Source organism: Podarcis pityusensis (assembly GCF_964106645.2).
Source record: "Podarcis pityusensis genome assembly, chromosome: 6".
Lineage (NCBI taxonomy): Eukaryota > Metazoa > Chordata > Lepidosauria > Squamata > Lacertidae > Podarcis > Podarcis pityusensis.
Window position 1 is genome coordinate 51,192,063 of NC_138030.1, and position 15,331 is coordinate 51,207,393.

Here is a 15,331-nt window from a genome sequence, read left to right on the forward strand (position 1 = left end):
GGGCAACCCCGTCAAATGGGTGGAGTACAAATAATAAAAATATTATTAAAAATTATTATTACTTGTCTGGTATGCAGTGGGAGGGAGTTCCAAAGGACAGGTGTCACTACACTAAAGGCTTGATTCTGGCATTGTACAGAACAGACCTCCTGATAGGATTCCCTCTTCTTCAGAAAACAGTAATTGGGTATGTAAGGAGTGAGACAATATTTTAGGCATCTTCGTATTTGTACACCAATACCAGCATCTTGAGGGATGCGGGTGCCGCTATGGGTTAAACCACAGAGCCTAGGACTTGTCAATCAGAAGGTCAGCAGTTCGAATCCCCGTGAAAGGGTGAGCTCCCGTTGCTCAGTCCCTGCCTCTGCCAACCTAGCAATTCGAAAGCATGTCAAAGTGCAAATAGATAAATAGGTACCGCTCCGGCGGGAAGGTAAATGGCGTTTCTGTGCGCTGCTCTGGTTTGCCAGAAGCGGCTTAGTCATGCTGTCCACATGACTCGGAAGCTGTACACCGGCTCCTTTGGCCAATAAAGCGAGATGAGCGCCGCAACCCCAGAGTCGGTCACGACTGGACCTAATGGTCAGGGGTCCCTTTACCTTTTTACCAGCACCTTGAACCTATCTCAGCAGCTAATTGGCAGCCAATGTACATACAGGTGTGCATGCAGTCAATAGGTTTTACATTGATTGCTTCAGCCTTTGAAGGCATCCTACTTTCAGTGGGGAAATTGACAGTTATGCTGTAGTTAGCTACTGTGCCTTTATTCATGAATATGTCAGCCTCTCTCCAGACTTATGTTCATATCATCAACTTTCATGCTTCTCCATTTTCTTGGGTACAGGTATGCTACCTTTAGAGTGGTGTATGCCCAAAAGAGTGTAAGTGAATGTTTCTTTTTCAAAAGAAAAGGCCAAGTAATTTTTACTTCGTGTTGAGTGTGGCCATTTTTTCTACAAACTCTTCAGCTATGCCTCTGTCAACATCCTGTGGTTTTGACAGGATCCTGATACACAAAATTTGCAGAGGAAAAGCTTTTTCTGGCATAGATATAAGTTGTTGGAGGAGCTTCACCTCCTTAATTGCCGTGTCACAGGCTTCTGTTATAAGCATAGGAGCGAGAGGAGTTTGTTTTTTAAGGGTGGCAAGTTGTTTTGTGTTGTGATTTCAAACTTCTGTTCTTGACAAGGGAGCAAGGTGATGCTGTGGTCTAAACCTCTTGGGCTTGCTGATCAGAAGGTCGGCAATTCAGGTCAGCGTGACAGGGTGAGCTCCTGATGCTCTGTTGCAGCTCCTGCCAACCTAGCTGTTTCAAAAGCATACCAGTGTGAATACGTAAATAGACGAGAAGGTAAATGGCGTTTCTGTGCACTCTGGCACTTGTCACAGTGTCCTGTTGCACCATGCTGGCCACATGACCCAGAAAGCTGTCTGCGGACAAACTCCGGCTCCCTTGGCCTGAAGCGAGATGAGCGCTGCACCTATTAGTCAAGTTTGACTGGACTTAACCATCCAGAGGTCCTTTACCTGTACCTTTACCTTGGCAAACTGAATTCGTGTCCTGCCATATTTGCTATTGAGATGGGTCAGAGACCTGATTGTGACATTAGTGAAAATGGAGACATGGTGTGGTATTCAACTAAGTTTTATTCACAGAAGACCCATTTAAATTAATGAACATGATTAAGTTTGGTCCATTAATTTCAGTGTGTCTACTCTGAATAAAATTGAGTTGAATACTACCCATGTCCTCTGTTGTTGCACCTCTTCAGTACTGGGACATTGAAGCTTGGCCTAACTTTGTGGCTGAGATTCTGAATGTGACTGATCTTGAACTAGGCCTCAGAACACAAAAGTTCAAGCTCCACCACATTCTCCCTGTATGACATTAAGTGAATCTGGCAACTCATCTGGGCCTCTGTTCCCCATGTGTATAGAAAGGTTAATAGAGGTTGTAATTTTAAATTTGTCAGTGATTGTGAGGCCACTTGGACATTTAGTTGTTGAAGGGTGCACCATATGATGAGCAGGTAAGCTAACAAAGCGAACCCAGGTGCCCTGGTGAAGGGCAGAGTAGGGAGAAACATGGGCAGCAGAATAGATTGGGCAACTAAGCTCATGGAAAATGTCTATAAGTTTTTTCCCCTGCAAGCAAAATTCAACTGTAGGCCAATCCTTTTGGTGGATTAAAGCTACCAGCTGGAGGATAATTATTCCCCCATTACAGCTACAGTAACAAAGATCAGTCTCCACATTCCCTTCCCCCCGGCTTGTATCTTGTCTTTATTTGTCAGACTGGCTTTATGTTTTCCCCCTCCTGTCGTTTTCTTTTCTGGGAAGAGTTAAGGAGCTGAATTTGTTGGGTTTCAACCCATAAGAAAAGGCAAAACAAAGCGGAAACCAAAATATAGCCATTTGGTTAAAAGAAAACACACACCCATGTTTCCCTTTACAGTGGTACCTCGGGTTACAGACGCTTCAGGTTACAGACTCTGCTAACCCAGAAATAGTACCTCGGTTTAAGAAATTTACCTCAGGATGAGAACAGAAATCGTGCGGCGGCAGCAGGAAGCCCCATTAGCTAAAGTGGTACCTCAGGTTAAGAACAGTTTCAGGTTAAGAACGGACCTCCAGAACAAATTACCGTAAGTTCTTAACCTGAGGTACCACTGTACTTTATCACTGAGTTGATCTTATGGTGCAAGTGATTGCTTCATGGATTCTTATCCTGAAGCTGCTGTGTACAAATTGGAGATTACTGGCTATCGTGAGCTTGTGCAAGTGTTATTTTGTGTGGGGTTCCCCCACTGATAAATATAGTGCAGGCTAATGGTCACTGGTCATCCTGATTTACAGGTTCTTGGTTAGGGTTGTAACAAGAGGGCAAGAGATCACTATGGCCTGATTTTAGTGTGGGCAAGTCAATTGCTTGTATTGGAGTTTGGCTGCTTCAGCAGATGTACCATTTCTACCCTGCTGCTGATTTGGGGAAGTGCCAAGATGAGTCTCTTGGGGCTAGCATTTGCTTAGCATTGAGTGCCAAGCTTTTTAAAGTCTACCCCATTCCCTGCAGCACTACCCTCCCATTTTGTGAGGGTAGATTTGTTTTCTGCTTAGTTCTTTGATGGTCAGGTGGTTGCTCTCTCCAACACAACTGTGCTATTACTATAGTAATTCTACTATTACTATTATTTTTTATCAAAATTTCTATACTACCCTTCATCTGAAGATCACTGGGTGGTTTACAGTATAAAAGCACAAAAATGCATAACATTATACAGTAACAAACAAAAGCAATAACCCCTCCCCATAGACTTTTTCACTGTAACAGAATTGCCTGTGCTCCAATGTGTGGACTGCTATTGTCTCTGAATGGTAGAATTAGTGCAAGGATAGAAGTGTGGTTGGGACATTCATTTACATACTGTTATAACAAGCCCTCAGGAATCTTTATTCTACACTTTCTAGGCAGAAATCCCAAATAGCTGTTTGCTGTGATTCAGTTTTAAAGAGCAGATTTTTGTGGGGAAAGCTCCGGAGCAAAAAATAAAAGGGTGTGTGTGTGCTCAGACACAGAGCTTTAAAGTGTGGACCTGTTCCTGGAAAGAGCGGAGCAAATGTTAAGTAAGGATAAGCCCTAAGTCAAAATGAGTAGATGCTCCCTCTCTAATGTGGCGGTCAGGTGGAACTGAATTTATTGAGAAAAAGCTCCAATCCTAGCTCAGACAGCAAAGCACAGAGGCTACACCTGCCTTAGTATCACTTTCCAAGCAACTCTTACTTAAAGCTTTGGGTTGTTTCCAAATAACTCATCAGCCCAAGGATTTCTGCTTGTGCAACAGAATTGCCCCTTTTTTGTGTGCCCCCCGTTCCCTTCTCAGATCTTCTGTGGGTGGTTGGGCAGAAACCCAGAACAGATTTAGGAGGGCCTGGGAGAGGGGGAGTTCCACTGTGCAAGCAGAAATCTTTGTGCTGATGGAATGAGTTAGTTGGATACCTATGGCTGTACACCATGAAAATATAACAGGGAAGGATAGCAGGCAGGAAAGAGAAGGGTCATTGCTCAGTAGAGGAACACATGCCTTGTGTGCAGTAGGTTACAGGTTCAATTCCCAGTATCTCCAGTAAGAACTGAGAAAATATTCCTGTCAGAAATCCTAGAAAGCTGCCGCCAGTCAAAATAGAGTCTGTACTGTCTGTATCAGTACTGAGCTAGATGGGCCAATGATTTGACTCAGCATGATAGCTTCCCATATTTCTATGCATCTATATATATATATATTTAATACAGATTGCTGTCAGATTTTTAAATACTGCCTGCATTCATGAAGGCTATAAATGAACTTATTTTATATGGAAGTTTGTGTCAAAGCAATGGAACCAACCAACAAAACTCCATGTTCTCTGCTAGTGTCCCTCATTTCAATTAGGTTTGAAGCACATCCATTATCAAACTATAAGCCAGGATGATTAACAATTTTACATTCATGCTCATGTCATCCTCAGATTTTATTTGGGCTTCTGGGAGGCTGAACTGAAGAAAAGTAAAAACAGACTTTTAGACCACTTTATGTTTTATCTAAAAGTGGCAGTGTGCAGACTCACTGTACTTATCCCCATTTGGCAAGCAATATTTTCCTCTCATGTTGGAGCATTTTCCCAGTGACTACTAGCTGATATAGGTCCCCCCCACACACACACAACGAATCCCTGCTTCCTTCATGTTGAGCCTTCCCATGGAACAGTCACTGATTAAAAGTGACATTTAAAATTTCCGGTTTACTTTTTCACTGCCTCTATTTATTGCCTCTCCCCCTCCTTCCCGCACACACACACAACACTTCATATGGTTGAAGCCAGCTCACTGCCCCTATTCCATTGTAGCACCTTTTGCTATTGCATGTCATTGTGTAAGCAGTGCATTCCAAGGTAAAATGTTGTTATTCCAAAAAGGAATTCTTATCAAGAGGCTTAATTTTAAACGCTTCTAAAACCAATAAAGCAGACTGCTATTAAGATGCTGAATGGGGTGTCAAGAGTTTCACTCACTCACTTGGTGTCAGCTGGAGCTAGGAAAGCTCATGACCCCTTTAAAGCAGATGCCTCAGGATAACCCTCAGACTGCCCGGTTTTATACTGAATTAGGCTAGTGGTCCATTTGGCCCAGTAGTGTCAACTGCTCTTCAGGAAGACCAAGTGGGGTCTCTACAAGTAGAGCCATCAGATGTCAGGCAAGACTTGGGAAGGGAGTTCATAGTCGTGCATCTCTAGATAGCTGGGACTCTTGTGCCACTGACAATTTAGAACACACTTTTAACTAGTTTGTAGAAAAGCAATCAAATTAATGTATTTTTTTAACAGCAGAAAACGAGGTCCACTCCAGATTGGAGTACTAAAAACTATATTTATTGCATGAAAGAGAGCAAGTAAGATGATGACTTATGTGGACCAAGTGGTGATCATAGAAGCAGAAGTTGCAAACGTTCCCCCCCGCCCCAAGATTAAATATTCAAGAGGATAATAGATTGTTGAGTTATTGTATAACTCCCATTCATTTCTATGTGGTTTCTGTTGGAGAACTTCCCAGTTGACTTGCTCTTTGCCAAATATTAAATTACTCTTTGCAGTCTGAGTGTTCAGGATCAGTTGTGTTACAAACTCAGTAAAAGTGTGATCCTATGGCTTTGGAATGACATCCCGGGGGCCATAGGATACAGAAGATCTTCTCCACCATTGGTGGAGAGGGAGGTCTGCCATCAGAGAGGGACTCCTGGATGCTTCCTTATAGTGGTGGCAGAGAGCTGTGTTGTTGGTACTCCAGTAACAGAAAGAACAAGGGTGTGGGTTTCCTGGGCACATTGGGGGAAGCTTTGGATTCAGTGGATCTAAAGCTCCCTACTGGGCATGCCCTTGGAACAGGAAATAATGATTTCCCTCCCATTGGAGTCTATAGAGCTTTCCCCACCCTCTGCTGATGTGAGCCCAGCAGGGCTGGGAATATGGTGTTTCTTCTTCCCCTTCCCAATAGGATTGCTTTGTAAATATGTGCTTCTGCTTCATAACAGATGTGTTTGCAACATAGCCAAATGCTAACACATATATCAACATGGATCAACATGGAAACAATAATTTTTCTTAGAAATATGCAAAGCCCCAAGAACGAAAATCTAACCCACAAACTCCCCCTTAGCCTCATTAGGGGATGATAGCTATTCCCCATCTGTTAATTCCTGCCTCTTTGTGATCTGCTGCTACCTAAAAGGGGCAAGTAAGTTGTGCTATCATAATGAACTGGATAAACAATTCCCCAAACAGATTAAAACTAACTGTAACTTGTAAAGGGTGGGAGGATGGGGGGTATGTAGTAATTATATTTTATTAGCTAGCAAAGCACCATTTTTTGCTTTCAAAGGATAATTCTATGTAAATCATCTTAATTAGAAGTGTCAGACAAACCTGTGAAGATCATAGTTAGCAAGTAATTTCCTATGTATGGGTTATAATTTAAACCACATGGATCGCTCACTGTGTGGCAATATGCTGGCCATGAAATAATGTGGGGAGTGTCGGTTGAGGTTATTACTATGTAAATGTGTGATCATTTCAGACCGCTCCTGACTTGCTTAGTGATTAAAGAGAATTCTGAGGTCTCCAAAGATTGTGCTCTTTGCAAGGGCCTGGAGCAGAAAACTTTAAAAGGTGCTGGAAAGTGTTTGAACTTTAAAGGTCGTGATTTCCCTTTTACCATTTTTAATTTGCCACCACTGTTTATGGGAAGGAAGGTTTCTCTTTGCTTATGGCCTCTCACTTTCCCAACCATCAGGCTAGCGATTAATGATTTGCTCCTGGAAGGACTGGACGAGAGAGAGTGTTGCCGCTTTACACAATACATTTACCTATGCACATAACTTACCTGTGTGTTTAAAAACACGATCTCTTACTTGGTTCTTTAATCCCAGAAGAAGAGGCTGAAATGGAGGTGTCAGCCTGTTCTGGGGTTTGTGTTCTTATAATGAAGCTACAGATATGCCATACTTGTAGGAGGAATGGTCCCTTGGCCTGACCTGGTAAGACTGTATTATTGCACTGAAGTGTGACCCACAAAAATCACATTCTAATTTTCTAGATGAATTAATCTGGACTAGTTACCGCTAGTTAAATGATCTTCAGCATGTGCTGTTACTACTGAGAGTAGAATCAGAAGCACTTATACTTCTCAAATATTGTCACCTTGCTTTAACTGTACTCATCGTCTTGAGGCCCTTCTTCGTGTGCCCCCTACACAAGAGGCCTGGAGGGTGGCAACACAGGAACGGGCCTTTTTTTGTGGTGGCTCTCTGTGTTCCCCACAGGGAGACTTACCTGACACCAGGCAAAAGCTTTGGCCTTTTAACTATCTGTGGTCTTTTAGAAGTGTGTGGGATGTTTTTAATGTATTCCTCTTTCCTTTTGGTTTTTGTGTATCCATGTGGGGTGTAAAGTTTGTCTGTTTGTTTGTCCATTCATTTGTAAGTTGCTTTGGGTTGCCCTGGGCATGTTGAAGCAACTAATAAATTCAATAAATAAAAATAAGAATCATTCATTTCCTCGCTGCATCATGGAAAGGAAGAATTGGTTAAATACCATAAAGCATATTTAACTGCCAACATCATAGGAACCACATTCCCTTCTGGGCAGTCCTTCGAGAGCCACATGTCAGTGTTGGTTAGGGCCAGAGGCAAAAGTGGGCAGAGCAATAAATGTGAAGGTAACTTCTGTATGGTAGGCTAGTTTCTTCACACTCGCACATCTCTCTCTATCCTCCATCCAGCCAAGCAAAAGCCCTAAAGGAAGGTGCAAAGCAAGGCCGGTGAGGGGTGTGTCTCAGGAGGATGTATAACCTAGGGAGAATCCTGAGGGCTATAGAGAGGAATGGTGGGCCACCATTGTTCCCCGCCCTGAGGAGAAGAGTATGGTGTCTCCACGATGACAAATTTTAAAAACCACTTTTGACAATCATTTAGTAAGGATTGATTAGAAAGAAAGAAAATAGTACAAAGAGAGCAAAACTAACTGGAGGGGAATGACATTAAGTAATGGGCAATCTAACACTGGCTTATGCTGGCCAGGGTTTGTTCCCTTTTTTTGTTCAGGTGGCTCCTACTTTTTTTAATTTCCGCTTTGGCTTCCCAGCAGACATAGTTGAGGGACCCAATCCTGGTGCCTCCCAGGGGAATGAAAGAGCTGTGAACCTGGCACACCCCTGACCGCCTCTGACTCAGCCCCAGAACACCCAATTTGGGGGGGCTCCCCACAGTGAAAACATCTCCAGTGAATCTAGGGGTTGGGATTGCTCTCTAAATAGGTAAATATCTCACACATGTCAACACACACAACAGACTTCCCTTTGGTAAGGAATTGGATAACTTGGCGTCCTACCTTCCTGAAGTGTGCACAAAAGACCAGCTTTTTGTCAGTGACCCCAAAAAGCGCATTGGTTGCTATTGAGAAGGGAGGTAGAATTGAGGTTGAGATGACTTTTGGTCTTCAATTTTTGAGGGGGCTGTGATTGCGACAAAGAAGCAGTGGTGGCATGGGAAGCTTTGCAGTCCCCAGGAGCCAACACCTTCAAAATACCCTCCCCACTTCGTTTTTCTACACCCAGCCATCTGCCAACAAAAGGCAGATTAAAGCTAGCCAAATTCAATTTCTACTCACTGCTGCCACAGCTCGACATCTGGGGCTAAAGTGTCCCCGACAAAGCGAACATGACAGCCACATTGCTTTTTTGTCACATCCAGTAGCATGTTGATCTTCTAAAAGTCTCATAAAAATTTATTGATGTCTCCCATATTGCTGTGATTGGGAAGAAAAGTGTGTGTGTGTATGTGTGTGTGTGTTAATGCTTCTAGAATAGATCTGATTTGATATGTCTTGTTCTATTGTCAGCATCTGTTTAGCAAGGCTTTTTAATACTTTCTGGCTGCCGATCAGTCATCCCTAGCTTGGGATGCCGACTTGCATACAAATTTTATTATTAAGTACAATTCCTTCTCTCCCCACTATCCTCCCCCCCACACCACCCTCCCCTCTACCTATCCACCCATCCATCCATCAACCCCCCCAAGGCTAAGAAGAGGGACCTCCAGCTGTGGGAGCCCTGCAAGCGCAAGACATCAGCTTGGGTAACATATTTCAGAGCCCCATTTTTGCCTGTTGCAGGTGCTTTGTATCAGTAAATCGAATCATGGGGAAATCATTTATTTCCTAATGCTGTTTGTGGCATGTTAGCTGGAGAATTTACATGAGAGAGATTACTTTAATAACCAAAAAAATTACAGTGCGGGGTCTCCCCGCCCCGTCGCCTTTGATATGTAATTGTTTCAAATTTAACCTGTCTGGAGTGAGGGTGAAAGGCATTATTAAATCTGAAGCATCTTGCTCCAGGGAGGGCGGGGAGGGGGAGGATCACCCTAGTGTGAACCTCCTTCCAGCCGTTAAATAGAAATGGAGTGAAATTAACAAATCAACCAAGCAGAGAGGAAGAAGGAATTCCTACAGCCTGGAGAAAGGCCCTTCTAATTTTAGTAATTTGTCTCTCTTTTCTCTGCTCCACATTCTCCTCCTGTGACCCAGTCCTGTGTGATACCTAATGCTCTTCATTCCTGCTAGCGTCTCTGTACATTAATTTTGTTCAAGGGCTGAGATCCATACTGGACCAAGGGTCTCAGGGAAAATGTGAACTGCAGAGAAATGTAACCATTTATATTTAGAAATGTAATTCCTTATCAGGTATCCTCTGACTAATAGGGACTGTAATCAGAGCAACAAGGCAGTGTATATGAATGACTGCACCCAGGAAGGTGCCTGTCACATCAGCGTCCCACAGGACGCTAACTTTGCAGCAGGATTTCTGGTCAAACAAGGTGGCAAGTGCTTGTAGAGTTTTCAACCAGTTTCTGTGTCCCATAAGCAGTAGGAGCAGGTGGTAATGCGTTGTGAGACAAGTTATTCACAGCACAGCTAACTACTTTTCTGCATGGCAAGTAGGTCTCTTAATGGTTTCCCAAATCACCTGTTTCTTCAGCACACTTTGGTTTCAGTTTCACCCCTTTACCTGCCTCTCCTGGACTGGGCTGTGGTTTCATCCAAGATCCTGTCTTACCCAACATGGCCAGTTCAAGAAGTCATCAGGGTTGGGAATTTGCCAGGGCCCAGAACCAGTAAGGGGACAACTAACTGAAAGTGAATGCCACCACTTTGACTGCCATTTGCTACTAGGATTGACTAGGTTTGGAAGGGACACTAGAGTAAACCCTTAACTAAGTCAAGTTGTTTTTTGTGTTTTTTTAAGAATCTGGCTGAGATTTGCCAAGTGTGTATGCCATTAGGTCTGACTAGTTTGCATGCCTTGCTTCCTTCTGCCCTTCAGGGCTGTGCTTTAGTTCTCCCCACCCCCTCAACAGCTTAATCAGGGTACCATAGAGCTCCCTTTGTGCATCCACTCTGCAATGTGGTAAAGTGCTACTCTTCGCTCCAGTCACTAGGTAATACCACTGCTACCCTGCCTATGAGTCTTCTTTAAGCTAGTGGGTGAGCAGCCTTTGATCTTGGGAATGGAGGAATTGCCAGCAAACTCACTCCACTTGCTGCTGGATGCCAGAGCCAGCCTAACCTCTTCTTATTCCCCGTTGGCACAAATCTTTGGAGTAAGTTACCTATCAGCCTGGGTCATGGGTCACAGGCCATAGAGTGCCTTCCAATTGTTTTGCAAAGCAGTGAAGCCACTGCTGCAACTACAGCTGGACTGCTCACAATGGCAGGTCATGAGGGGAGGATAATTGGCTTTGGAACACCCTGTTTTGGGGCTTTCTTCTGGCCTCCATCAGTGTGGAAGAGGGGACAGCATGAGACAGGCCACATATACAGGAGCCTTGAGAGATGTGGTATTTGGGGGCAATTGTTGCTTTGCCTAGGTGAGAGGAAATTGGCAGGATCTACTCTTGGGTTCCTATCAGACAAATTTAAGTTAAGAGAAAGCACTGCTGTGGGGGAATGCTTGAGGTATGTCTATCCAATCTTTGAGCAATGCAGTCTTTGGTGTAAGAAGAGTTGTGAATGGATGTGTAGTGGCTTGGGCAGGCCATTGTAACACAGGCATGAGAAACCTCCAGACCATCATGTCTCAGAACCAGATCATGGAGGTCTTTGCAGCCCATGCCCCAACCTAATGGTGTGCCAGCTGCCTCTCTCCATGCTCTGCTTCCAGTTTGGTTGCCTCCCTCCCTTCGATCTTGCTGTCCCTCATTCTCCTCTGCAAAAATGAATGAGGAGAGCCAAAGAGAACAAGGAGAGTTATTAAAGGGTCCTTGTCCAAGTTGCCCAAGAAGTCTCCAGAAGCTGGAGCCAGTCCAGTTAAATGGCCATGGTTTCAAATTGCAACACTATTCGTTACTTCTGTTTATGATACTTAATGGTGTATTTTCCCATAGGGCCAGGCCTGCCTCCCTAGTGGACATGGAAAGCTTTATTATGCTACAAGAATAATGAGGGTGTAAAAGGCAGGTGCACTTCAAAGCTTCTGTGATACCTAGATTATGGTTTTGGATACAGGAAGTCAAAGTTATATCCTTGCTCAGCTTCAAAGTTGACAGGGTAGCACTGAGTGTCACTGTCTCTCAGTCTAATCTGCCTCACAGGGTTTTTGTGAGAACACCAATCCTGCTCTGAAGAAAGGGTAGGATTCAAATGTAATATATAAATAATAGGGATAGAAAGTTGGGTACAGTGTGGTGGTGATAGTCTACTGTGTGGAAAGTGAGTTCCTAGTTGTCTGGATCTCATCATAGCACCAACCCCCCCCCCCAAAAAAAAGGTCTGAAAAGTCTTACCCTGTAGAATTTATTTGCCCACTTTCAGTATGGTACTGATACTCTTCTTTTCTCTCTTGACAGTAAGAACTCTATATTGAAGGATGTCATGACTCCAGGTACTCCCAAGGTAAGTGAGCCTAATTTGGTCACATATTGTTTTCCAATATCCTCCATGTGCCTACAAACACTGTTTCTTGGTCCAATTTGATCTTCCTTTCATAATCTTCATAACAGTATGTGGTATCAAACAGTTGTCTTGTCCTGTACACAGACCCTGAAGTTCCCTGGGCAGAGGACAGTCACTTAAGTCTTTATTTCTGCATCCCTCTTTATATTAGTGCCTCAATACGTAGTGGGCGTGCTTAGAACCCATTGCAAAACCATTTCAGCATTCTAAAATACTTCCAAATTTTACTAGAATTGGCCTTTGGGTCCCTGCAATTGGAGATTAAATCATCGTAACTTGTGACCTTCACACTGGGTGCTCTGGAACCAGAGACACTAGTTTGGTGAAGTGGATGTCTGCAGCAATTCTATCTTCTCTTTCTCCAACCTCCATCTGTAAGGTGTTAGGGGTGGGGTGTGCTTAGCTGTGGCTAAACGAATGTGTATGTGGTGGCAAATGCAGGGTCATTGCCGAATAATGTAGGAAGTGGCCCTTAGGACCAAGCAGAAAAACTTCATAGGTTATTGTGCCACCTGCTGTCATAGGCTACTAGTAATGTGTGCGCCACACCCTATACAGTGTGGTCTTAGTGCTACTCTGGCAGATCATGAGCTGCCGTTCCTGATTCAGAAACAAACATACACAGCAGAAGCAGGCATGCAAGTAAAAGGGAACACATCAATTAAAAATCAAGAATCTTCTTATTCGCCTTTGTGCCTCACAAGGGAGTAGGAAAGAGCAGCATGAAAAGCAGCTCTTGTACTGTGCATTTTGGTTGTGCTCATTGCTGGATGGTGATAACTCATCTGTCCCAAACACCAAGCCTGAGGAGGCGTTCAATAGGCAGATTAGTTGTTTGGAAGTAAATATAGAGAGTTAGAGACAGTCACCAGATAAGGAAGAAAAAGGCCTTTTCTCCCAGCAGGGATTGAGCCTTTGAAGCTTCAAGCAACAAAGAATCCCATTTGCTTTGAGTGAAGGGATTAAGGCAGGATAGTTGAGGGGTCCTGTGTAACCAAGATCACTTGTCTGCTGTCGCCACATGGCGTCCCCCTCCCTTCACTCTCCCACCATCACCTAAGAACGTTAAGAAGAGGGGGCTTTTGAATTCTTCTTACAGCCTCTTGGCCTCAGAATTGTTATTCTCAAGTGGTACTTGCTTGAAGAACAGGCCTGCGTGACGCAAAAGGTGCTGCGCTTCTCACTTAATAGCTAGACTAAGTGTAAGTCTGCCTTAGTCTTCAACTGGTTGGTCAAGATTCCCTATCAAGTCATGGGCTGATCTAAGGTGGGTTGCAACAGCAGTGCTACCACCATTTAAGTATATGGTGAAAAATAAAGAAATGGTCCTTAAATATATGTTTAGGTTAAAAGTGGGTACTGGATCTGAAAAGGATGAAGAGTAGTGGTCTAGAAACACCATTCTCTGACACAGAAGTCCTTCCTCCTCAATCCCTGGTTTGCTGGGATTCTCTATAGGTATTTAGTGGCAAGATAAATGGGCCCCACTCACATGTTCCTGGAAACAATCTTGGCATTGAAAAAAACCTGCAAATTGCCCCTGGAACGATCCAAGATGCCAAAAAATGTGCAAAGTAAATAGGCACATTTACTTAAATTTCACATTTTATGTAGGCTTGCACATTTTGGATTTTAATTTTCAAAATGGGATCCCCCCCACCCCCGCCACTAACTGTTGACTAAAATAAATGTTTGGGTGCAAGTTTTGAGACACAAAAATTATTTGTTGAAGATGCAGTATGTAATGTTTGGTGGGTGCTAAATGCTTGGGTTTAAGAAATGTTAGGATTTAATTAGAATTGGTATGTTAGGACTGGTAATAGCCAGACTTGTGTGTATTTAAATTGTGGGTTAGCCACTGTTAATCCCCTGGAATTAGCATATGTGAAGGGTTAATTAACCTAGGCACACTTCCTGGGTTGTGTGTTGGACATTGTAATATTCACCAAAGCAACAAGTGTTAATGAAGTCAGTCAGGCTTCTTTGTGAGGTGATGGGCGGTGGGATAAGCAATTAGAGAGTTCAGAGCATCAGAGGATTAGGTATTAACACAACACAGGATCAAAGGAAATAGGTGTGAGAATACAAATGTGTGGTCTCTTTCTGAGGAGAGTAAAAGTGGAAAGCTGATAAGCTATGGTGTTATTTCCTGGGTTGTGCCCTGCAGTGCAAGAGAGGCTGCAGAGGAAAGGATGGGGCTCTGCTTACCAATGTTGTTACTATGGAATGAGCTGGCAGCTATTGGGATGCTACTGCTGTGAGCCCTACCATTGACAGCTCCAGGTTGTATATATGTGTAAATAAGCCATCTATCATAAAGACACTACAGCCTTTGTTGAACCTCATTCCCAAAGGAACCCTTGATAAGCATGCCTGTAACCCCGGGAATCTTGCGCAGCCGATTGGAGTGGCGTGTAACAGTGCATTGAAGTTTAAAAAGAAGAGAGGGAAGGGATGGCAGGGAATTCTGATGCTGCATTATTGTTTCTGATGGTCTGCCCAACCACTAACATCCTCTGAGGAGGAAGAGTTTGATTAAGCTGTTTCCAGATATCTCACAGTGGATAGATTCTTTACTAAATTTTCTCTGTACTTTAAGCCAGAAAAGGTACTATGTACCTAGATTCCTCCATCAGTGTTCCTGAATCCCTAGTAACAGCTTTGCCATGTACTTCTGTGATGACCTTGGGGAAATCACATAATACCTCAGGGCTTCATCTCTAAAAGTGATAGACGATAAAAGATTAATAATTAAATCTGCTCATTGTGGCTGTAGGGGAGAGGGAGAGACCAGAGAACTGTCCATGTATATTTGAAATATGTCAGCACTTAGGGCTGGTATTCATGTGGGAGAAAGACTGGGGAAAAGATTGGGTAGTTGTAATTAAGTTTGGAAACATATCCACTAAGGCTGTGATCCTAAGTATACTTTATTGGAAGTGAGCATTATTGAAATCAATTAGTATTACTTCCAAGCACATGGATTTAAGAACAGGATTCCTTCCTTCCTGTCAACCAACAAACCAAATGGATTTTCACATATTCCACATATTTCCACAATATATTCCACATATTGAAAACTCACAGGAGACGTGGAAGACTCTCTGGGGCTGGTTTTTAAAAACTAGTTCAAACATAACCATATAGAGTGTGCGACGGATGATCTGTGTGCTCTAGGCTGAAATGAGGTTTAGTTCTGACTTCTGTGTCCAAAGTTGAGTGGAAAATAGTACCAAGAAACACCTTTCTTGAGATTCAAGGAGGATGTCATAGGTCAGTAGTAGAATACATG

At 43.4% G+C, this 15,331-nt stretch overlaps 1 protein-coding gene across 11 annotated transcripts in view; it reads left to right on the forward strand.

Moving 5' to 3' along the window:
* The window catches only part of RNF220 (ring finger protein 220), a 327,498-nt gene that overhangs the window by 216,242 nt on the left and 95,925 nt on the right, over positions 1 to 15,331 (forward strand). For 7 of the 11 annotated variants that reach the window (XM_081009391.1, XM_081009392.1, XM_081009388.1 and 4 more), the window contains 2 exons: positions 9,108 to 9,164; positions 11,934 to 11,979. In XM_081009391.1, coding sequence (XP_080865517.1) covers positions 9,108 to 9,164; positions 11,934 to 11,979 — 103 coding nt within the window. Of the gene's footprint in view, positions 1 to 2,004; positions 2,031 to 9,107; positions 9,165 to 11,933; positions 11,980 to 15,331 lie in introns of those variants that run through there. The other 4 variants (XM_081009383.1, XM_081009389.1, XM_081009390.1 and 1 more) reach the window with 2 other exon arrangements.